The sequence below is a fragment of the Cetorhinus maximus genome, chromosome 1, assembly GCF_964194155.1.
Source record: "Cetorhinus maximus chromosome 1, sCetMax3.hap1.1, whole genome shotgun sequence".
NCBI classification, from domain to species: domain Eukaryota; kingdom Metazoa; phylum Chordata; class Chondrichthyes; order Lamniformes; family Cetorhinidae; genus Cetorhinus; species Cetorhinus maximus.
Window position 1 is genome coordinate 57,952,533 of NC_135879.1, and position 25,965 is coordinate 57,978,497.

General features: G+C 43.8%; 1 protein-coding gene across 3 annotated transcripts in view; it reads right to left on the bottom strand.

The window, feature by feature from the left end:
• Positions 1 to 25,965, bottom strand: part of ttc29 (tetratricopeptide repeat domain 29) — a 697,530-nt gene that overhangs the window by 175,078 nt on the left and 496,487 nt on the right. For all 3 annotated transcript variants that reach the window (XM_078547675.1, XM_078547757.1, XM_078547804.1), the window contains one exon: positions 20,348 to 20,579. In XM_078547675.1, coding sequence (XP_078403801.1) covers positions 20,348 to 20,579 — 232 coding nt within the window. The remainder of the gene's footprint in view (positions 1 to 20,347; positions 20,580 to 25,965) is intronic.

The window sequence follows — 25,965 nt, forward strand, 5'->3', positions numbered from 1 at the left end:
CTCACAGATGCCTTTCCGCAGCCGTCCTCTGAGTGCCGGGGAGCTCGGCTGAACCAGCCTCCTCCTGCTGCGGACATGTGTCCGTGCGATGACCACCAGATTGTGAGCTCGAGCCTGCTCTCGATCTAGGTCCCACCGAGATGTGTGTCTCTGTGCTGATGGAGGGTGTGGGTAAGCGCTGTGACGGGTTTTCCAGGCTGCTTATTTTCAGCTCTTTCATGGAGGAGGAGTCCTCTTGGCTAGAGGTGAGGATGTGGATGGAGCTGAGGGACTGGCTGGCTGAGGGTGTCAGTTGCTTGGCAGAGCTCCCTGTGAACCAAAGTAGAGATAATTAGTGCATGGCAGCACAGTTAAAAGCAGGAGAGAGAGCACTCACATTTGCATTGAGAGAGGGATGAAATGGTGCAGGATCCTCATGAGGATGTTCATCTCTGACCTCACCATGGCCACAGGCACAGTCCACATCCTCACCAGTTAGTATGATGGCATGCTCCTCAAAGTGAATGAGGGGCCTAATGTGGGCCACTCCACCCCTGGTCTGTGACCTCTCCCTGCTGTTGTGAGCCAGCTTCAACTGCATGAAAACAGATGGAGTGAGTGTGAGCAGGACACGTAGCACTGCATGGAATGTTTGAGTGGCAAGTGGAGACATGGATGAGGTGAAGACACGAGTTCCAGAGGATATGTACTCCAGGTGTGGTCTAACCAATGCCTTATACAGTTGCAAAAACAATTCCCTATTTTTATACTCTATTCCTTTTGCAATAAATGCCAAAATTCCATTTGCCTTCTTTATTACCTACTGTACCTGCATACTAGCTTTCAGCGATTCATGCATGGGGACACCCAGGTCCCTCTGCACTGAAGCATTCTGAAGTTTTTCTCCATTTAAATAATAAGTCGCCTTTTTATTCTTCTGACCAAAATGGATAACCTCTCACTTATCCACGTTAAACTCCATCTGCCAAATTTTGGCCCATTCACCTAACCTGTCCATATCCATTTGTAAATTTCTTATTTCTTCATTACAACTTACTTTCCCACCTATTTTGGTGTTATCTGCATATTTAGCTATAGTACCTTCTATCCCTGAGTCCAAGTCATTAATATAGATTGTAAATAGTTGGGGCCCAAGGACCGTACCCTGTGGCACCCCACTAGTTACAGCTTGCCATCCAGAAAAAGACCCATTTATCCCAACTCTCTGCTTTCTGTTGGTTAGCCAATCCTCTATCCAAGCTAATATATTACCCCTAACTCCATGTGATCTTATCTTGTGTATTAATCTTTTGTGTGGCACCTTATCAAAGGCCTTCTGGAAATCCAGATATACTACATCTACAGGATCCCCATTATCCACTTTGCTTGTCACATGTTGAAAGAACGCTAACAAATTAGTCAAACACAATTTATTCTTCATAAAACCATGCTGACTCTGATGGATTGCATTTTGACTTTCCAAGTGTCCCATTACTGCTTCCTTAATAATGGATTCCAAAAATTTTCCAATGACAGACGTTAAACTAACTGGTCTATAGTTTCCTACTTTCTGCCTCCCCCACTTTTGGAATAAGGGCGCTTTATTAGCATTTTTCCAATCCACTGGAACCTTTCCAGAATCCAGGGAATTTTGGAATATTATAGCCAATGCATCCACTATCTCCACTGCCACTTCCTTTAAGACCCTGGGATGTAGGCCATCAGATCCTGGGGACTTGTTACCCTTTAATCCCAATAGTTTGCTCAGTATTTTTTCTCTGGTGATGGTGATTGTTCCAAGTTCCTCCTTCTCTATACCCTCTGCACTACCGGTTACTATTGGGGTGGTACTAGTGTCCTCCACCGTGAAAACTGAGGCAAAATATTGATTAAGCGTCTCTGCCATTTCTGCGTTCCCCACTACTAACTCCCCAGTCTCATCCTCCATGGGACCAACATTCACTTTAGCTACTCTCTTTCCTTTTATATACTTGCAGAAGCTTTTGCTATCAGTTTTTTACATTTTGCACTAGTTTTCTTTCATAATTTACCTTTGCTCTTTTTATTATTTTTTTAGTAACCCTTTGTTGATCTTTAAAAGTTTCCCAATCTTCCAGCCTGCCACTGACCTTTGCAATTTGGTATGCCTTAGATTTTGCTTTTACGTTATCTTTAACGTCCTTGCTTAGCTATGGATGCTTTTCCTCCTTACCATCTTTCTTCCTCTTTGGAATATATTTTACTTGGAAGGAATTGAATATATCCTTAAATATGTGCACTGTTCATCAACTGTCCCACCTTGTAGTCTTCCTGCCCAGTCCACTAGGGCCAAATATGCCCTCATGCCTATGTAGTTACCTTTGTTTAACTCCAGAACGCCAATGTGGGACTCAAGTTTCTCACTCTCAAACTGGACTTGAAATTCTAGCATGCTATGATCACTCTTCCCTAGAAGATCCTTTACTATGAGATCATTAATTAATCCCATCTCATTACACAAAACCAAATCCAGAATAACCTGCTCCCTGGTTGGTTCCACAACATATTGCTCAAGAAACAATTTCTAATACACTCTATGAACTCTCCCTCAAGGCTACCCTTGACAATTTGATTAGTCCAGTCTATATGCATATTAAAATCACCCATGATTATTGCCGTGCCTTTCTTACATGCTCCCAGTCTTTCCTGGTTTATACTGTGCCCTACTGCTGAACTACTGTTTGGGGACCTAGAGATTACTCTATATTGCACATGACTCCCATCTCTCCACACTGTCTTTGACAAAGGATGTGTATCCCTCCTCTGGGTCCCTAAGATTGTTAAATATCTCAACCATTAAGATTTGAAAGGAAGGTTGCGGGGCCCTTTGTCTTAGACTCCCATTGGTCAGCCTGGGTTAAGAAATGCAGATGGCCTTTGTATCACACTCTTTGAATTTGGCCTGTCCAGCCCTCAGGGCTCGTTAGTGGTTCTCCAGAGATAATAGTGTGCGAGGGTCCCTGATACTGCCAGGTAGTTTGTTTTGTTCAGGGGTCACAGACAGACATTGGGCAGCATTTTCCCGTTGGCAAGCGGGCCCCGCTCGCTGATACGTAAAATGACGAGCAGTGACAGGCGTGCATCCCGACGTCACCGCGCGTCATTTAGATTGTCAGTTCAGTGGGTGTGCAGCTGAACTGTCAAAGGCCTATTAAGGCCTGTTAAAAACTAATTAACTCAATTTAATGAGCTGCCCATCCAACCTTAAGGTTGGCGAGCAGGTGAAGAGCCCAGGCAGCCTTCACATTTTTCATGAAACCTCATCCACGCATCCCACGGGAGGTTTCATGAACTGTTTTAAAATCTAAAAAAAATTTATACATTTATTCTTTGACACGTCCCAGCTCATATGATAGTGTCACATGAGGGGACATGTTTTAAAAGTTTAAAAACCCTTTATTTTTAAGTTTAAGACTGAAACAAATCTCCCTGAGGCACCCATGTGCGAAAGAGTGCAGGGAACCACTCAGGGAATCCTCATCCCCGAGCGCACGTCACGATGGGCGGGCCTTAATTGGCCTACCCAGGTAAAATGGTGGCCTGGCCCCGATCAGGTTCCCACCCGCCCCCGCACAACCTCCCCGACGGGGGGAAATTTATGGACATAGATTCAGCCATTTTAAAGAACTTTGTCCAATTTTAATTTTTTTTTGAAATACCAATGAGCATATCTCTATATATTTTATAAAAAATGTACAGGGTGAGGTCTTAGTCCCTCACAGTGATCATAGGACCATATGATTTAGCTTAGCTATGGAAAAGGATCAGGAGCAAAGAAGAGTAAAAATAATTAATTGGGAGAGAGGGCTAATTTCAGTGGATTGAAAACAGATCTGGCCCAGATAAACTGGAATCAAAGATCGCTGGACAAAACTGTAATGAAACGATAGTTTGCCCTTAAAAAGGAAATAGTTCAGGCATAGTTGAGGTACATTTTCGCAAAGGGCAAAGGTAGGACAAAAAATGCCAGAGCTCCCTAGATGATGAAAGAGAGTAAGATAAAGCAGTAAAAAGATGTGTATGACAGAGGATTCTGATGAAAGGTCACAGACGCGAAATGTTAACTCTGTTTCTCTCTCCACAGATGCTGCCAGACCTGCTGAGTGTTTATAGCATTTTCTGTTTTACTATTGCATATGACAGATGTTACGTTGATATGACAAGTGAGGACCAAGTTGTATATAGAAAGTTCAGAGGAGTGAAAAAAGAATAAGAGAAGCAAACAGACAACATGAAAAGAGACTGGCAGGTAACATAGAAGGGAATCTAAAAGATTTCTATATAGGCATATAAATAGTAAAATGTTAGTAAAAGGAGGAGCCAATTAAGGACCAAAAAAGTGATTTATGCAAGGAGGCAGAAGGCATGGCTGGGGTATTAAATGATTAATTTACATCTGTCTTTACCAAGGAAAGATGCTGCCAAATTTATATTGGTAAAGGAAGTAGTTGGGACACTGGATTGGCTAAACATTGATAAAGGTGGAGGGCCTAGATTTTCACGGGGTCATGGAAACCCCATAGCATATCGAAAATGGTGCTGGGAGCCCAGATCCAGAAGTCCCACCCCATTTCCAACAGATCCTCTCTTTAGTAGTAAGAGAAAGTGACTCACATATAAGGGAAACCCAAACTCAGCAGGGCCATTTGAAATCATTGCTGAGTTCAAAAGGACCCCATTTATGTTGGAGTGAAGGCCTTATTCCGCAGTTGGAATTTTTAGAATAAACATAATTGCTCATAAATGGCAGATAAAGTTTGTGGAACTGTCAAAATGTCAAGTCATTTAAATCCCTTGCCCTTTAAATTAAAAAAGCCTGCCTCTGTCTTTGTATTGAAAAAAAAATCTGTGCTTGCAGTTTCAATAGATGTTTGCTGACATAACTGTAAGTGCTATCATTATAGTATTATTACAGCTTGACTGCTTCCACAATCTGTCATTATCACATAGGGGGCTGTAAGTTCATAGTTTGATTGACAGCTCCAAGGGGTTATTACAGGATTAGCTGTCTTTCATGTGGGGTTGTGAGTACAGATGTTTGTTTTTTCTTTGTAAGGAATTAAGTACTTGAGAGGTTTCAAATGTATTGAATGGGCTTTTATGAATGAGGGTGGTCTTTATGTCGTGAAGCTGATACTTAGAACTTTATTTTATTTCATCTCAGCATGGCTCCTGAGGTCTGCCCATGGTGGATACAGGGTGAGTTGGCGTGAGAATGTAAGGACAAAGGGTGTAGGGGCATAAGTTGGCATGAATTGGCACTAAATTGGCATAGGGGGCCTAAGGAACCTGGGGATGAGTAGACGGAATGGGTTGGCATGGAGGGTATGAAAAACCATTGGGGGTGGGTAGAGCAGCATGGGTCGGCATGATTTAACATGGATGGGGCATGAGGAGTGGGTGGGAGGGTGAGGCCGTATGAGGGGTAAAGGTTAGAGGGCTTAATATTTAAAAACACAACTGAGACGAACTCCCAGAGAACCGAGGCAGGCCTTTTAAATGGCCCACCTCAGCACTCAGCAGTCCTTGCAGCCAACTCCAATCTGTTCTGGGGGTGGCAGTTCCACCTCCGGCACACACCCGCCCTCCCCAAACACACCCCCACCCAGAATGAAGATCCCAATATTTGGGGCACTTTTTCCCAAGGCGGGTGTAGTGAGCCAGAAAATTTCCCAAGTCAACACACCCACCTTGGGATCAAAAATCCAGGCCGAGGTATTAGAAAGTCTGGCAGTATTTAAAGTGATAAGCCACCAGGACCAAATGAGATGCATCCGAGGATACCTAGGACAATAAGAGTGGAAATTGCAATAGCGTGGCAATAATCTTCCAATCATCCTTAGATAGAGGGCTGGAGAATTGCAAATGTCACACTCTTCTTCACAAAGGGATATAAGAATAAGCCCAGACACTACAGGCCAGTCAGTTTAACTTCAGTGGTGGAAAACCTTTTGGAAGTGATAATCTGGGACAAAATTAACAGTCACATGAACAAATGTGGATGAATCAAGGCAAACCTACATAGGTTTGTTAAAGGCAAATCAGGTTTCACTAAATTGATTAAGTTTTTTGATGAGGTAATGGAGAGCTGATAAGGGTAATGTGGTTGATGTGGCGTACATAGACTTCTAAAAGGTATTTGATAAAGTGCCACATAACAGATTTGTCAGCAAACTCAAAGCCCATGGAATGAAAAGGACATTGACAGCGAAGATACAAAGTTGGCTGTGTGACATAAATAGTGGTGGACGGTTTTGTATTTTGAACTGGAGGAAAGTATACATGGAAGTTCCCCAAGGGTTGACATTAGGACCACTGCTTCACTTGACCTAAATTAATGATCTAAACTTTGGTAGGCAGGGCACAATTTCAAAATTTGCAGATGACATAAAACTTGGTAGGATTGTGAACTGTGAGGAGGGTAGATAGACTTCAAGAGGACATAGGTTGGTGGAATGGATGGACACGTAGCAAATTAAATTTAATGCAGGCAAATGTGAAGTGATACATTGTGGTAGAGGCATAGGTCAGGATTTTACATTGGTCGGGCGGGCTCGGCGCGAGCGGGCGGGGGCAGTTGGGAACCCGATCGCCGTCCGTGATCAGCTCCACACCGCCATTTTACGTGGGCAGCCCCCAATTAAGGCCCGCCCAGCATGATACGCGACTCTGGCATCAGCGTGAAGGGGCGGGCGGGGACAGGAGCTCAATGTCTGCCGGATCCAATGGCGACCCGGCGGCCGATTCAAAAGCGGCCACGGCAGCTATGCAAAGGCTGCAATTGACCCAGAGGACCGTTGTCATGGAGAACGTCGGTGCTGAACACAGCAGGTGGGAGGGCAGGTTGGCAGGGCATTCGGCCCCGTGGTTTTCTGACGAGTGTCTCGCTGCCCTCCTGGAGGAGGTGGCAGCACACTGGGATGTACTTGTCCCCAGGGACAGGAGAAGGAGGCCCGCCCACGTCACCAAAAATGCCTGGGATGAGGTGGCATCCTGGTTCAGCTCCCATGGATGTGGTGAGGCGCACATGGATGCAGTGCTGTAAGCGCTTCAATGACCTCCTTCGATTGGGAAGGGTGAGTACCATGTTGGCATAGGTCACTTAACACAGCAGTTAGGCGCCCCCCCCCCCCCCACCAGACTTTAGAGTTCTTAGAGCGTGATTGAGTGGCAAATGTCGATGAGGCAGCATCTGGGCAAGGGGTTGAGCCCTGGCTGCTTGGAATGAGTGTCTTGTGGTTCCAGGGTCACAAATCGGCTGAGCCCTGCGAGGTGTTTCTCAGGTGGGGTTGGCCAGGCTGCAATGGCAATGCAGGTACAGGGTGGACTAATCAATGCTCCTCTCTCGTTTCAGGAGAAGACATCCCACAATAATGCTGGAAGGCCGCAGACTGGTGGAGGACCGCCCCACATTCTAATCCTGTCCAGATATGAGCAGGAGGCACTGGAGCTAGAGACGCGCCATGCGCCTAGGTCAACCGGCCGCGGTGAGGTTGGAGTGCCACAGGGAGGTAAGAGTGCAGTGCAAGGAGGTCAGAATGTCTCATAGCAACCATTCCACTGTTATCTCTATATTGATGTGAGCCTCGAACAGGGAATCCCCATTGATAATGAAAAGACAAGGGCACCCTGATTGGGGTGCCAGGCATGCACAGTAACAGTGTAATGACTTCAACTAATGACATGTCCTTGTTCTTCCTTTCAGGCTCACCAGAAGCCCGTTGGGATCAGGAGCCTAAACTCTCGCCGCTCACCCTAGAGGACACAGATGAGGGAAACGCATCAGTGTCACACCCTCTCAGCTAGGCAGGCACCAGCGCAGAAACCAGCACCTCGGTGGGCATTTAATCAGCGGATAGTATCTCGGTGCACAGCAGTGAGGGAACTTCACACTCTCTTGAGGTGCAGTTGGAGGCAGAGAGTGTCCAGGGCGCCGGCAGTCGGAGGACTGCTGGGGACCAGGTACATGCTCAGTTGGTGGCTGATGATGTGCCTCTGGAGTCATCCCTGAGGCAACAGATGCTGGAAGTGTGCAGGAGGATCTGGAGGAGATACATGAGGGAATGCGTTCCATGGTCTCCGTTGTGGAGGAGTCCATGCGGAGCATGAGCAATGCAATGACGCTCATGGCCGAGCGCATTGCCTCCTCAATGGAAAGAGTGGCCACTCTCATGGAGAGGCTGCTCCAGGAGCTCAATCAGGGATTCCTGGGGGATGCGCTCGGACCTGCAAGCCCTCACACCGGCAATGACCTCAGGTGGTCACTGTCACTGTGGGAGACGGATTGGGCACCCAGTATCCCAGCTAGGTGCCCATCCATCAATGTTGAGCAGGGAGGTCCAAAGCGACCTCATGTTGGCGCACGAGCTGCTTGTCTCTGCGGGCTCCTCTCAGGGCACTCCGGATGAGGGCAGCAGCTCCTCCACCCTTCTGCCAGTGACCGTGGCATCTGATGAGGCTGCGACGACTGGGGAGATGCCAGCCATGCCACTGGCTGCTCCCTCCCAGGCAGGACCAGCACAGGCTCCACGGCCAGAGGACACCCGCCAAGGTCATCAAGGCCAACAGGACAGCAGAGTGAGCAGGCTGTCTCCAATGCTGGTGCCAGCGAGGGGGGAGCATCTAGACGTAGCACCCGCACACACAAACTTAAAGTACCTTAGGCACAACACTGGCTTATCACTGGTGATTTTTTTTGCCCCACTTTTAAGTTAGTTACTAGTAGGTGTGATGGAGAACACCTTTCCTTTTAATTTGTTTTGCAACACACCATTAAATGTGTTTGTGTTCAACAAGCCTCTGGGTGCTTCATTAGTTCTGCAGGTGAAGGGTAACCCATGATGTTATGAGTGACATGTTTGTCATTGAGCTTTATTGAAATGGCACAAAGTGCATGTTGTTCACCAAGCAAATGTTCCTGTCAAGTATCGAGTATGGAGCCTGCAGCCCTGGCATGTGGTGGTGGTTCATCTTTGGTAGGCTAGCTGAAGGAGCGTTGGATCAAAGCCTCCCGGATGTCCCTGCCTCCCTGGAGGTTGCCTAGGTCAGCATCTATCCCCTCAGCATTCTCCTGTGCGTGCTCGTCCTCGGACTCACTACTGGATGCATCGTCTGCTGCCAGAGCAGCTGCGTCAACATCTTCTTCCTCCACTGCGTCCCCCCTTTCCAATGCCAGATTGTGGAGAGCGCAGCATGCAACCACTATCAATGACACACGATCTGGGAGGTATTGCAGGACGCCCCCTGAATGGCCCAGGCATCGGAAGCACATCTTGAGAAGACCGATGGTTCTCTCTACCACTGCCCTTGTGGAGGCATGGTTCCTATTGTACCGCTGCTCGGCCTCTGTTCTTGGATGGCAGAGAGGCGTCATGAGCCACCTTTTGAGAGGATAGCCCTTGTCGCCCAGCAGCCATCAATCCAGCTGGGCTGGAGCACTGAAGAGCCTCAGCACCTGGAAATGTCTCAGGATGTAAGCATCATGGGAGCTGCTCGGGTACCTTGCACAGACTTGCAGAATCTGCATCCTATGGTCACACCCTATCTGCATGTTCATGGAGTGGAAGCCCTTCCTGTTGACTAAGGCAACTGGCTCACCCGCTGGCGTCTTGATAGCCACATGTGTGCAGTCGATTGCACCCTGAATGCGGCGGATCCCAGCAATTGCAGCAAAGCCTTTGGCTTGCTCTGCCTGGCTGGCCTCGTCCGTGCGGTAGTGATTGCAAGTCAATGCACGCCTGAACAGAGCGTCTGTCACCAACTTGACACAACTGTGGACAACTGATTGGGAGACTCCACAAAGATCACCCACCGACCCCTGGAAAGAGCTGGAGACATAAAAGTTGAAGGCCACTGTAATCTTCAGAGCCACTAGCATTGGGTGTCCACCCACACAGTTGGAGCTGATCTCAGGGCCGATCATCTGATAGATGGGGGGGTCACTGTCTCTCTTGAGAGGTGGAGCCTCCTTCGGCATTGCACCTCAGACATATTGAGGTAGCTGCATCGCTGCCTGTAAACTCTGGCAGCAGGATAGTGGCGTCTTCTGTGACCCCTTCTGCCTTGGACTTCCTGTTGGCCCTGTCCTCTCACAGGTCGCTCCCTTGGAGGCTGGATAGGGACACCTGGCCTCCTCCCGCTTCTGGCCCTCTCTTCCTCCTCAGAGGAAATGCCTCCAGCAAAGACCACAATACCCATTCCCAGGGTAAGGGAAGGCTGTCTGATACCTGGGCGGCCCCAAGTGTCATGGCTCCTCCAGAGTCCTGAATTGAAGCCTGTTATTTCTGTCAAAACAGCTCTGAAGCAAAATGAAGTGGTCCTGTTCACACAAGCAAGCAGCAATGAGTTATGAGCTAAAATACTAACAACTCGCATTAGCGAGCCCACTCACCCCTCTTATCCCGCCCATGGATGAGGTTTTTGAAAATGTGGCCTACCTGCCTGCCCATTGTGCAAGTGCAATGCCCATAAAATCGCACGGGCTGCGTAAAATCAAAGACAGTTGGTGCCTCAAGGGCCTTAACTGGCTCGTTAATTAATGGCGGGCACACCTCCGTTCTCATAGCACCTGCCTAGCAAAATATCACGATGGTGCGCGGTGACGTCGGGATGCACGCCAAATGTAAAATTCTGCCCATAGAGTGCAAAGGCAAGGAGCTTTTGGTGAACCTTTATAAAACAGGGTTCGGCCTGAACTGGAGTATTGTATCCAGTTCTGGGCATTATGCTTTAGGCAGAATGCGAAGGCATTGGAGATGATAGAGGTCTACAGCACAGAAAAAGGCCCTTCGGCCCATCGAGTCTGCACCGGTCAAATAAGTTCCTAACTATTCTAATCCCATTTTCCAGCACTAGGCCCATAGCCTTATATGCCAAGGCATCGCAAGTGCACATCCAAGTACAATGATGCAGAAAAGATTTACAAGAATGGTTCCATAGGTGAAAGATTTTTATTGTGTGGATAGATTAGAGAAGTTGAGGTTGTTCTCTACTTCGAGAAGAGAAAGTTGAGAGAAGATTTGATAGAGTTATTCAAAGTCATGAGGAGTCTGGACAGAGTGGCTAGGGAATGATTGTTTCCATTGATGGAAGTGTTGAGGACCAGAGAACACCAATTTAAGGTGAACGGCAACAGAACCAAAGGTGATATGATGAAAATCTTTCTTATGCAGTGAGTGGTTAAGGTACTCTCTGAGAGTATGGCATGGTTTTCAAAATGGAATTGGATAATTACCTGAAGATAGAAAGTTTGCAGGGCTACGGGAAAAGGGCAAGAGAGTGGGACTAGCTGAGTTGCTCTTGCTTTCCTTATAAACTATTTTTTGTGTCTTTTAATGGCTTCTATAATTATTTTACTTCAAGGCATTGGTATGTCTCAATGGCATCAGCTAGGAGATTAAAGGGTATGGCAGCAAATAAACAGTGCAAAACATTTAAAGAAAGAATTCAAAATGTTCAACAAAAATACATTCCATTGAACAACAAAAACTCAGCAAGAAAGAGTCATCCATACTGTACTAGGGAAGGTAAGGTTAATATTGTAGTAAAAGAAGAGGCTTATCATGTAGCAAAGAATTGTAGTAAAGCTGAGGATTGGGAATGTTTTAGAAACCAGTAAAGGGTGACCAAAAAGAGTGATTTAAAAAAAAGGAAAAATAGAATATGAGAATAAACCAGCCAGGAACAAAAACAGATTATAAGAGCTTTTACAAGTATATAAAAAGGAGAGTAGTTAAAGTAAACATTGGTTCCTTAGAGGCAGAGCCAAGAGAAATTATCATGGAGAATGAGGAAATGCCAGACACATTGAACAGATATTTAGAGCTAGATTTTTACTATCAAGGTGGATAGCTTGAGTCAGGAAATTTCCTGACTCAGCACACCTGCCGTGGTTTAAAAGGCTCCATTACACCCAATTTTGCTTCAGGGAGTAGGGTGAGGGATAAAGCCGGGTCTGTCAATCCAGGATGCAAATCATAGGTGGCAATGGAGGCGGGTGAGTGTCAAGACTGGCTGATTAGAAGGCCTGCCTCGTTTCTCTGGGACTACATCCCAGTTGTTTTAGAAGCTATTAGGCCCTCTAGCTCTTACCCCTCTCACACTCCCATCCACTTCTCATGCCCCCTCCATGCCAATTTATGCTCCCATGCCACCTCCATTGCCACTCACACAGTATCTGCTATGCGGAGACCTCAGGAGCCATGTGAAGATGAAAAAAATTCTAATAATCTAATAGCGGTCTCAATCATGCACACTTAATAAAGAAAAAAACTGTCATCCATGAAACCCATTCAGAGCTTTTACATCCTATCAAGTGTCCAATTTGTTATAAAAAGAAAGTCTTCTATTCATTAACCGTATCAAAGACAGGTAATCCTTTAATAGCCTCTTTAAACCATGAATCAAAATGTAAACTCAGCCAACCCATGATGAGATAAGTGTGGTTCTAGCTTTAGAAACTCAGCCAAGGATTCATAAGGACCTCAGCTGTTACAGCAGCCCTTGGGGGATGTAAACTGAGAACTGTATTTAAACTGCAAAAATAGATGGTAATGGTTTTTTCCTTAAATACTGAAAAAAGAAACATGTTGTTGAAGTTTCTCGTCTTGCACTCACCAGGACAAATGCAAGAATGCCAAATTTCAAATGATCACAACAATTTATACTGCAGGAGAAAAGGGTGGCAAGTTGACTCTGATTGGCTGAGGCATTGGCATGGAGAAAGCAACAGGGGACTCTAGACTCCCCAAGCTCCTGAGTTATCCAAAAAAAGGTGCAAGGCTTTAACATATTCCTTTGCTTGCAGAGAACGGGTGAACATATGAATGTATGTCGCTTCTAATAAACATAAATGAGGCACGTTACAAGTTAAACTGATTATCTTAAATTGGTTGTTAGTGTAGTTATTAGTGCACTCAGATTGTTCATTAAGTGCTTCCCAATCGCGGAATCACACCTAACAGTAGACATTTTGTTTTTGGTTTTGCTAGCACGAGCTGGTTGAGTATGGTCTGTACTCTGCCTATTACAAACAACTGAAGGAACTGAAGTCTACCCGGCTCCACAAAAATCCAGCACTTTGTATCTGCCTTCACAGCGAAAGACATAAATTACCAAGGGTAACCAAGGAGCTAATAAGACTAAGGAACTTTAGATCATTAATATAAGCAGAGAAAAAGCATTGGAGAAACTTAAGGGACTGAAAGGTGACAAATTCCCAGGACAGCCAACATGAAACATGTGCTGAAAAGCCCAGCACTACCGGGTGGGGGGCAGGAAGAAGGCGGGTGATGACGTCACCTCGGTGGGAGGGAACGCTGCAAGAGAGCTCCCTGAAGGCAGACAGCTGCCTCAGGGAGCTGCAGACCTACAAATAATGAAATAAAGCTGTAAAAAGCTGCAAAAAATGTCCATGCATCACAATCAAGCACCTGAAAGCACACCTCATAAAAATGCTGTCCTCAAATCTTTATTTTTATTTTATCTCCCAATGGAAATTTCTTGCTTAGCAATAACCTGCTCACTGACGCACAGTTTGGGTTCTGCCAGGGTCACTCAGCTCCTGACCTCATTACAGCCTTGGTATAAACATGGACAAAAGTGCTGAACTCCCAAGGTGAGGGAGTGAGCAGTGAGCAGTTTATTGCTAAGCATGTGCCATTTATTAGCATTGTTGATGACCTCTTCCATCACTTTACTGATGATCTAGAGTAGACTGATGGGGAGGTAATTGGCCTGGTTGGGATTGTCCTGTTTTTTGTATACGGGACATACCTGGGCAATTCTCCACATAGCTGGCTAGATGCCTGTGTTGTAGCTGTACTCGAACAGCTGGGCTAGGGGAGCCGCAAGTTCTGGAGCACAGGTCTTCAGTACTATTGCTGGAATATTGTCAGGGCCCATATGCTTTGCAGTATCCAGTGCCTTCAGCCATTTCTTGATATCACGTGGAATGAATTGAATTGGCTGAAGACTGGCATCTGTGATGCTGGGGACCTCCAGAGGGGGCTGAGATGGATCAGCCACTCGGTACTCCTGGCTGAAGATTGTTGCAAATGCTTCAGCCTTGTCTTTCGCACTGATGTGCTGGTCATTCCTACCAATACTGTCATGGACAGATGCATCTGCAGCAGGCAGGTTGGTGAGGATGAGGTTAAGCAGTTTTTTCCCTCTTGGTTGGTTCCTACACCACCTGCCATAGACCCAGTCTAGCAGCCATGTCCTTTAGCACTTGGCCTGCTCAGTCTGTAGTGGTGCTACCGAGCCACTGTTGGTAATGGACATTGAAGACCCCCACCCAGAGTAAATTTTGCACCCTTGCCACCCTCAGTGCTTCCTCCAAGTGATATTCAACACGGAGGAGTACTGATTCATCAGCTGAGTAGTAGGCTGGGCGGGAGGAGGGGGGGCTTTGCAGTTGGTACGTAGTAATCAGTAGGAGGTTTCCTTGTTCGACCTGATGCCATGAAACTTTATGGGGTCCGGACTCCCACGGCAACTTCCTCCCAACAGTATACCACTGTGCCGCCATTGTGAGTCCATGGGATTGGGTGCTGATGGGGGATAAATCATAAAAATCACTGAGCCTGGCTCCAACCAACCAACTTTTGAGTTTTACTCATGTTGGCAACTGGCAGGCAGCCAATCCACTTCCAGGCGGCAAATTGGTATTTCAAACATTTAATGAAGCTAGCAGCCTCTGATTTAACTTGCTTTACAGGTTCTACAGTGGCAGTCGGATATCTCAGACCTCAGGAAACCAGGCACCTGAATCAAGCTGAAGATGGCTTCTGGGAGAGGTATGTGCCTTTAAAGCACTGCTTGGGGGCCAGGAAGAGCAGGAGGGCTCCCCCCTAATCTCCCAAACCTCCCACCCCATCAGACAATGTCCACTCCTCCATCACAAAGACTCCTTGGGGTCAGGGATGGGGAGTGGCTGAGGATCAAATTCCCCAGAGTCAAGGATAAGGCTCCCAAACAGGATCAGGTACCCAACTATGAACTCCCCCCATGCACCCCCCCCAACCCCTGCCATTCTCACATCATCTCAGAGTCATGATTTGGACCTATCTGGTCCTGCAGCCACCTATGGAATGCTCCCTGGCTGAATGGAAATCAAGGCTATTTGACTTCCAGACAAGGAAGCTGTCAGGCCCTATATACTAATTGTGAGGAGTTACATAGACTTCCCTTCTAAAACCGCAGTCCCCTCCCTACATTTTCTAGCTCATGTAAATATGGGTCACCATTCTCTCGCAGGAGTTTTTAACAGGCCACCTGATTTTAATGATTTAGTGTGGTGTATAAATATGGGGATCAATGAAGCATGTAGCAAGGGCATGTAGCTATCATAGAAGATTTTAATTTTCCTATTGAATGGGAGAAACATAACAGCTCAAGTCGTAAAGACAGTGAATTTCTGAAATGTATTCAGGATTGTTTACAGGTATAACTATGGCCTAGTTGGTACACTTTTGTTTCTGAATTAGAAGGTTGTGAGTTCAAGTGCTGCTCCAGGCTGATGCTTCAGTGCAGTATGACAGAATACTGACTTGTTAGAAGTGTTATCTTTTGGATGAGATGTTAAATTGAGGGTCCATGTGCCTTCTCAGGGGTATTTAAAAGACCCCATGATGCTACTTTGAAGAGGAGTAGGGCAGTTACCCCTGGTGTCCTGGCCATTAATTATCCTTCAAACAACATCACAAAGACAGGTTATCTAGTCTTTATCACATTGCTGTTTGTGGGATTTTGCTGTGTGCAAATTGCCTGCTACATTTCCTACATTACAACAGTGACTACACTTCAATGAAATACTTCATTGGCAATAAAGCGCTTTGGGATGTTGGGTGGTTATAAAAGATACTACATAAATGCAAGTCTTTTTTCAGTTTTCCAGAACAATGGCCTAAAAATTAGATCTTGCATCATCCTTTTTCTGGCAAAAGAGAGCGCCAAAGGGTCCTACACGGTGCTTAACGTGCACACACTCATTCTTCAGGGTGTATGTACTGCATGCCATATTGGTTAGAATGCTCTGTAGTTGCTCAGGAAACCTGACTGAAATTGGTATTATGTCTTTTGTATATTTGAGGCTGAAATATGTATTTCGGGCCACTTCAAGAAATTGGTTTTCCAAGTTGCCATGTGTGCTGTGATCAATTTTGTTAGGCAAAAAGCAGCCATTTTTAATGGGAGCTGTTTCCAACTTCTTGATCTAGCCCCATCTTCTTGTGTCCTGACTTGCTTCTTGAGGCTCTTGGTCCTCCTTCCAGTCACCATCTCAAAGACTTACATCTGGGGGAGATTAGATAGTCATAGTGAGGAATTGGCACTGGTTGATTCACCAAGCAAGAGGAATTCAGAGAGGAATGAAGGAGAATATGACCCCTTCCCAGTGGAAGTTGTGTAGAAGGCTGCCGGCTGTCTATGGATTTGACATTGTGGGACCCAGAAATCAAGGGTATTTTAGGGTACATCATACTGATGCACAGGATCTGTGGACAATCTTCAAGGATGTGCAGCAATTGATAGACATGACTATTGAGTCTACAGCTCTCCTTTGCAGCACCATGATGGAAGGTTTATCTTCCTTGCAGGTACCAATTCAGCACTTGGCACTGAAACCTGAAGTGGAAGCAGCAGGATAGCAGTCAGTGCAGACTGCAGTTCTGGATGCAAACAGGAGAGAATACGCACAGCATAGATGACAGTCTCCAAACCATGGCAACTACTATATTTCAGTGGTTTCAGGATTTGATAGCTACCATTTTAAGACATAGGCCTGATCAGTGGGGCTAAGGATCCGGTGGAATAAAGAGGCTGTAGTCTACAAAAGCAAAATACTGCCGATGCTGGGAATCTAAAATAGTAACAAAAATGCTGGAAAAAACTCAGCAGGTAAGCATCTATGGAGAGAGTTGACATTTCAGGTCAATGACCTTTCATCAGGAATGAAAGAAAATAGAAATGATGGAAGATAGAAATGTAAGAGTTTTTACATCAGTGGAAGGGGGAGGGGCCAGGAAGAACAAAGGGGAAGCTCTGTGATAGGCGGAGGCCAGAGGAGATCAAATAACAAAAGATTTCATGATGCAACAGCCAAAGAGGGTGGTAATGAATATAATAAAGAAACAAAGGTTGTGTACAAATGAATTGCTATATAAAAGCCATCAGAATGCAACATGAAGGGATAAAGAAAGAAACCAGACAAGACCCACCCAGTAAAGACCGGGATGAAGTCTATCTGCCCGATACTGCCATCTCTCAGGATTGCAACACATGCCAACAAAAGAATATGTTGGTTGGACTCTAAATAATAAAACAGAGGTCACTTGGGTACTACATTTTTCAATTCAAATATCTTGGGTACAACAGCAGTAGGAACCAAAAATATTCGCTGCTCTAATGTGTTACTTCTCATGCTAAAGCCTGGGTCCTAGGTCAAAATCAGAGTACTTGGAAAATTTATATGTTCACAAGGCTATGATCGCAAGATGAAGCTGAGGTACCAAGCTCTATCTATAGAGAGTAACACCAAACAAAACGGTCTGGATTCAATTTTTTAAAGAAAATGTAAGAAGAAACTATGGCGAGGATTTTACGGCCCCGCTGCAGCATGTCTCCCCACCCCCCGGCGGATGTGGTGAGCCATTTAAATTTCCATTCAGTTCGGTAGGACTGTAGTATCCCGCCGGGCGGTAGGGGCCGTAAAATCCTGGTGTATATTCCAAAGGTAGTTCCTGGTGCAACAAGATACACTGAATTGCCAGGGAGCCTTGGATAATTGGAATAAAAACAGAAAATACTGGAAATACTCAGCAGTTCAGGTAGCATCTGTGGAGAGAGAAACAGTGTTAATGTTTTTAGGTCAATGACCTTTCAGCAGAATCTTGGGTATTTATTGTTTTATGGATGAAATTTGCTGAATGCAACAGGACATAGCATTGTAATGACAACTTTGAAAATAGAGGAACGTATGCAACCCTTAGGCAATTCACTCTACATTTGCACTACCAACCTAACAGAACTCATTATGACTCTCTCCAAATGCCAAAGGATGGTAGCTTAATTGATTTTCAAAGAATATCAGGTAAGTTCAGTGGTTAGCCTACTCCTTTTTTTTACTGCTAGTTGTTTCCATGACTTTCAATTTGTCATTGTGAATTATTGTTCCCACTTGCCATTTGCTGATTGATATAATTTGTTCCTGTTCAGTCATGCCTGCCTGATTGGTGTTTCATGAAAATAATAATTCAGCTAATCAGGTGCAGTGTGACAGTGAAAGCTAATGTTTTGAGCTTCGACACATTGAGGTGTATTTTTTTATTCATTCATGGGAGGTGGGCTTCGTTGGCTGGACCAGCATTTATTGCCCATCCCTAGTTGCCCCTGAGAAGGTGGTGGTGAGCTGCCTTGAAGTCCATGTGGTGTAGGTACACCCACAGCTGGGAGCCATGTCTTAATGCAAGAGAGAATTGACATCACATTGCTGTCGCCCCATCTCCAAATCAAGCTTCCTTTATGCATGGGAGCACGGGATCGGTGAATTTACCCTAAGTTTTGAATTGAATAAACTGTTTCAATCAATAAATTTATAACAGCAGTCAGCACACTCCTTGTAGATTGCTGGAACTTTAATCAAGTACAGAAAAGCTCCAAAAATGTGTAGAATTGCACCAGCAGTCAGAAGAAATAATCCAGCAATTAACCTATAAGTAAGTAATCCATGATTCCTTTAAGTAGGTCTGGTGGGGTCCTTCAAGCCATTTAACATCATGCTCAGCTGTTTGAGGTTAAGACAGGTGTAGGCTGGAACATGACATTTGAAAATGGCAGTGCTGCCATCAACGCAGCATTGCACATCAATTGATGTCATGATCTGTTTGTCTGCCATGCTTGAGGGTAAAAGACCAATTAGCACCTAAACAAAAGGGGATACAGAGCCCGATTTCTCCCCCCAGCATGCCCCCACCAAGCTGCTCCAATACCAGACTTAAATGGTGTAAAGTACTATTACAAACATAAAAAAACTTTCCTCAAAGCCATTTTACAACCTTCCCTGAGCTCAGGTAAGATTTTCACATCCTGTTGTATTAATCACTTCAGGACTACTTTTGATAAAAAAATTTGCTGTTCCTCACTCACTTTAAATTTATTTTAAATAAAAATTTGCTTAAATGCTAAATCAAAATTTAAAGTGTTTATTTAAAATAATTATAACGCACTTAAACATATTTCTGCCTTCTGTTTGTGTTGAATATTTTTGACTGTTTTTGTTGAAATAACGAGGGTTAAATGACATAATTGGAGGAAATTGGCTTGGATGTTTTTGCTAAACCAGTGCTAGAGGCGTTCATGAGGTACACAGTGCATCAGTGACTGTCAGTTTGACAGTGTTGATTAGTTCAGTTACTTCACACTGGATCAATAACTCTTCATGTCAGCTCCGCGAATGATGTCACTAACAATTACTGTTTATATGAAACATTCACAGAAAAGCTAATTTGACCATTAAAATTGGTACAGCTGGAATTACTCAGGTCTTAACAAATTAGAGAAGGTATTTAAATTGTATTGTTTCATTAACAAATTCCCATAGTTTTAACAATTTAAAACAAATGATGGACTTGCACTGGAAGATTAAACTTAACCATATTCTATGAAATTGCAGTACAATGTTTCAATATTAAAGAATGTCCATTTATAATTTTGCCCCAAATCAAGTTTCCTTCACTCATGGCTACACACTGAGCATGGGATTGGCGAATTTGCCCTAAGTTTGGAATTGAATAAGCTGTTTTAAACAATAAATTTTTCAAGTAGAAATATTACTTTTAATTTGGTAAAACACATTTTATTCCGTTACACACATAACAATTATGCAATGTTATCATAATAGAAAAGACATTCATGTGAATTCTATTGTTTTCTTTTGTTTGTTTCAATCATTACTTAATGTCAGCCTGTTTTTCTAACCAGCATCAACATACTGACCAACATAAATCACATTAGTAAAGAATAATTATTATTCTCTTTCAATCTTCTACTGAGATGACATAAGAACATTTTCAAGTATACTCACTCCAACTGCCAATATCAATTAGTAGAAATTAACTGTGCAACCAGTCATTTTGGGCAATGAATTAACTGTTTCACACTTAGAAACATCTAACCATATTTGGTAATAGAAAGAATATAGTCTCAAAAGTAATTAATTTAATAAGGAAATAAAGCAGCGACTGATGAGCAAAAAATTAATATAAATGCGATATGACTCAGCTATTAACAATGCAGAAAGCACAACTGTGTTCTCTGGCCAACAACTTACCTTCCATAATGGGGACCTCGAACGTGTCTTTTCTACTATCCTTCCATGTAACCAGACGCTCAAGATTGCCGTGTCCAGCAGCTTCTACATGGTGACAATATGTGGTCATCATTGCGTGAGCTTTGAAGATGCCAAAATTAACCTGCATAATCTCTAGTAGATGTAGATCACCCAAAGTTACGGCGATCTCATATCCTCGCCAAATATACTTGCGAGCTACATCATATTGGCCCTGTTAGGAAATGTTACAGAGAAACAAGTTCAGAAATGCAAATAAGTTTTTAGGTTGGAAAAAGGCATTTAGTTTATTGGTATTTACATTGTGGAATAAGAGCAGTCACTATAAGCAGTTGCTTCTTAATCCACAGTTACTGAGGCAACACAAAAGTTAAGATAAAGGCCTTGTCTGATCCTTGAGTAAAGAAAACATAACAGTAACCTTAACATGCTGGGAATTAATCTCAAGCTAAAAACATAAAAATGAAGTAGCATTAGTGGAATTTGGAATTCTAGGCTTGGGCATGAAATGTGCACATTAAGTCAACAGTGAAACGTGAGGATGTGTAAGATTTTTTCCATTGAACCTAATGTGTGAAGTAGGATGATGTTCTCACATTTCTGTTCTTTATTTTTGCAAGTAACAAACACCATGAGGCAGGCAATTTTTGCTGCTGTCAGCCATATGTTTGCTTTGGGTACTGAATAAATCCAAACTTAACCTTCAAAAAGAAAATGTTGTCTAAAAAGATTTTTAATAAACAAATACATCGTTTTAATATATACTGTAGTCATAATGATCATTAATCTTGCTCCCTGACTACATAATAATTTATAACTTCCTAAAAATTATTTAAGTGTTATTCTGCAATGATCACATCACAATTATTGCCACAATCTATAGTCAAAGCAATTACCATTCACTTTACACTGTTATTAACATGCTTTTTTTAGAATGACCTATTTTTGAATAAACTACCACTGAGTTTTTTAAAAATAGTTTTAGAGAAGGAAGTACCATAGTTAAAATGATGCGATTGAATGATGAGGACAAAAATAAAACAGCCATTAAAATAGTAGAGCAACACATTTTAAATCCACTTCTATTCAGTATGATACAAATAGTGCCTCAAGGAATGTTTAAAGGAGAAGGAGCCTGTAGGTAAAAGTGCTTTTGACAACAGCATTGTCAATGTCACTATTATTTCCAAAAAAATGTAACTCAAATGTCTCACTGGTTATGTTTGTTAATTAAGTCCTACTTGAGAAGATGATCCTTTAAGTGAAAGACTGCTCTGCAGCCCCGAGCATATTGACATTTGTGAGAGCAAAATGCTCAACTGACATTTGCCATTTTTGTTGGCAGTGAGACTGTCCACTAAACAAAGTACAATTTTAATTTCTGCATACTGACTGGAAGCCAAAATTGGTCAACTGGAACAGACAGCCATGTTTTGCAGACTCTCCTTACTACACAATTTCATGTTACCTTACAAAGTTCTTCAATTTTCTGAAAAAATGAATTCCTTTTTCTGTTCATTCTCTCCAAGCTTCCAGATAGCACTGGAAACAACTAAGATTACCACCAACATACAATCTTCATTTCATTAATATATTATAACTTAACTGGGGTAATTCTGCAAATGGGACCTTCCAGCCTCCAGTCGAGAATAGGACTTCAAGGGAACCCATCTTAAGAACATGAGAACATAGGAACATAGGAGCAGGAGTCGGCCATTTGGCCCCTTGAACCTGCTCCGCCATTCAACTAGATTATGGATGGTCTTCTATGTCAATGCCATTTTCCTGTGCTATCCCCATATTGCTTGATATCTTTAATATCTAGAAACCCATTGATCTCTGTCTTGAACATAATGACTGAACCTCCACAGCACTCTGGGGTAGAGAATTCAAAGATCCATCATCCTCTGAATGAAGAAGTTCCTCCTCAGCTCAATCCTAAATGGCCTACCTCTTATTCTGAGACTCTGTCCCCTAGTCCTAGAACCACCAACCCTCCCCACCCCGCCCAGCCCCAGCCAGGGGAAACATTATTCCTAAATCTACCCTGTCGAGCCCTGTAAGAATGTTGTATGTTGAATGAGATCACATCTCATTCTTCTAAACTCTAGAGAATACAAGCCCAGTCTCCTCAATCTCTCCTCATATGGCAATCCCCAGGATCAGTCTGGTGAACCTTCATTGCATTCCCTCTATGACAAGTATATGTTTCCTTATGTAAGGAGACCGAAACTGTACACAATACTCTAGGTATTCAATCCTCTTGCAATAAAGGCTAACATACCATTCACCTTCCTAATTGCTTGTTGCACCTGCATGTTAACTTTCAGTGACTTATGAACAAGGACACCCAGTCCATTTGGACATCAACACTTCCAATCTTTCACCATTTAAGAAATTAAGAAAATTTAAGAAAATGTTTTCCCACATTATATTCCATCTGCCATGTTCTTGCCCAATCACTCAGCCTGTCTAAATCCCTTTGAGCCTCTTTGCATCCTTCTCACAACTCACATTCTCAACAAGTTTTGTGTCATCAGTAAACTTGGAAATATTACATTTGGGCCCCACAGCCAAATCATTGATATAGATTGTGAATAGCTGGGGCCCAAGCACTGATTCTTGCGGTACCCCACTAGTCATACCTGCCAACCTGAGAATCACCCATTTATTCCCACTCTGTTTTATGCCTGTTAACCAAAGCCTTCTGAAAATCCAAATACATCACAACCACTGGTTCTCCCTTATCCATTCTGCTAGTTACATCCTCAAAAAACTCCAACAGGTTTGTCAAAAATTATTTCCTTTTCATAAATACACATTGGGCAGAATATTATGCTCGGCGTGCAGGCGCGCACCCAACACGCCCGAGCATGAAATGATGCACGATGACATCAGGTGTGCATCCCGATGTCATCACGCAGTCTCAATACCTAGAGTATTGATATTTTGTGTGGCTGGCACGTGCCAGAGTTGGCTGCATGCCCGCCGATAATTAAAAGGCCTATTAAGGCCATTAACAATCTAATTAAATTCAAATTTACGCTGCCCGTCCAACCTAACAGTTGGCAGGCAGGCGAAAAGGCCAAGCAGCCTTTACATTTTTTAGGACATCTCATCCACGAGGGGGATGAGGTTTTCTAAAGCAAATAAACATAAACTTTATTTTTGAATTAAAAACATGTCCCAGCTCATGTGACAGAGTCACATGAGGGGACATGTTTTATTAAATTTTTATTCTCTTCATTTTTTTTAAACAGCGCTTCAGTCTCCCTCCCTGAGGCAGCTCTGTGCCTCAGGGAGATTGAAGCGCTCTTTCTCGCGCATGCGAGAACTGCGTTTTGGCCCGGCTCTCCCTCCTCCCGCCGCTTGCACAGGCAGCGCTCAGCGCTGCTGCTCACGATCCACGCAGGGTGGGCCTTAATTGGCCCGACCGTGTAAAATCACGGTGCGGAGCCAATCGCAGGTGGCAGTCGGTTTCCCACCCGTCTCTGCCGAGCATCCCCACCAAGGGCAAAATCCTGCTCATTGACTCTGCCCAATCCAACCATTATTTTCTAAGTGTCCAATTGTCACACCCTTTATAATAGGTTCTACCATTTTCTCTACTACTGATGTCAGGATAACAGGTGTGTAGTTCTTTGTTTTCTTTCTTCCTCCTTTCTTAAACAGAGGGGTTATATTTGCTACCTTCCAATCTACAGAAACCATTCCAGAATCTATAGAATTTTGGAAGATGATCATTAACTTGCGAGCAGAATTGAATACAAAAGTAGTGAGGTTATGCTTCATTTGTACAGGGCACTAGTGAGACCATATTTGGAGTACTGTGTACAGTATTGGCCACCTTATTTAAGGAAGGATGTAAATGCATTCGAAGCAGTTCAGAGAAGGTTTATCAGACTAATACCTGGAATTGGTGCGTTGTCTTATGAGGAAAAGTTGGTCAGATTAGGTTTGTATCCGCTGGAGTTTAGAAGAATAAGAGGTGACTTGATTGAAACATATAAGATCCTGAGGGGCCTTGACAGGGTGGATGTGGAGAGGATGTTTCCTCTTGTGGAAAAATCTAGAACTAGGGGTCACTGTTTAAAAATAAGGGGTTGCCCATTTAAAACGCAGATGAGGCAAAATTTTTTCACTCAGAGGGTCGTGAGTCTTTGGAACTCTCTCCCTGAAAAGGTGGTGGAATCAGAGTCTTTGAATATTTTTAAGGCAGAGGTGAATAGATTCTTGGTAAGCAAGGGGATGATAGGTTATCAGGGGTAGGTGGGATGCGGATTTCAGGTTACTATCAGATCAGCCATGATCTTATTAAATGGTGGAGCAGGCTCAAGGGGCTGAATGGCCTACTCCTGCTCCTTGTTGGTATGTTCATATGTTCGTAATGCATCCACTATCTCTGCAGCCACCTCTTTCAACACTTTGGGATGCAGATTATCAGGTCCAGGGGATTTATCAACTTTCAGTCTTATTAATTTCTCCACGACTGCTTTTTTTTAACTAATACTAACTTCTTTCAAGATTTCAATCTTGCTAGTCCCTTGGTTCTCTAGTATTTCAGGAAGGTTTTTAGTAACTTTGTCGGTGAAGGCAGAAACAAAGTACTTGTTTAGTTTCTCTGTCATTTTCTTATTCCCCATTATAAATTCTACTGTCTCTTCCTGTAATGGGCCCACGTTTGTCCTTGCTAATCTTTCCCTTTCGCAATAAGATAAAGGCAAAATGCTACAGATGCTGGAAAACTGAAACAAAAACAAAAAATGCTGGAAAACTCAGCAGGTCTGACAGCATCTGTGGAGAGAAAGACAGAGTTAACGTTTCGAGTCCATATGACTTCTTCAGAGCTAAAGGGAAGTAGAAATGTGGTGAAATATATACTGTTTAAGAGGTGTGGAACAGGTGAAGCTGGATAGAAGGCCAGCGATAGGTGGAGGCAAAGGAGAGATTGCAAAAGATGCCATAAACAAAAGGTCAAAGGGTTGTAAATAGTGGTGGTTCTGGCTAAAGGAGGTGCTAATGGCGACATTAAGAATAGAAGGCAGAACATGATAATGGCCAGACCAGGGTAAGCACTCTGGAAAGTGACAGATGGCCCTAGTGGGGGTGGGGTTGGGGGAGGGGACAGTGGAGGAAAAAAAGATCGAAAATAGGCTAAAAGCTCAGGATAAAACAATGAATAAAAATGGAAATAAATGTAAAAAATAATGAAAATAAGCGGAATAAAAATAAAAAAATAAAAATGAATATAGAAAAAAGGGGGGTAGATCAAAAAAGGGGTGGGAGTGGAGGAGAGAGTTCATGGTCTGAAGTTGTTGAACTCAATGTTAAGTCCGGAAGGCTGTAAAGTGCCTAATCGGAAGATGAGGTGCTGTTCCTCCAATTTGTATTGAGCTTCACTGGAACATTGCAGCAGGCCAAGGACGGATATGTGGGCATGAGAGCAGGGTGGTGTGTTGAAATGGCAAGCGACAGGAAGGTCTAGGTCATGCTTGCGGACAGACTGAAGGTGTTCCGCAAAGCGGTCACCCAGTCAGCGTTTGGTCTCTCCAAAATAGAGGAGGCCGCATTGGGAGCAGCCAGTGCAGTAGACCAAATTG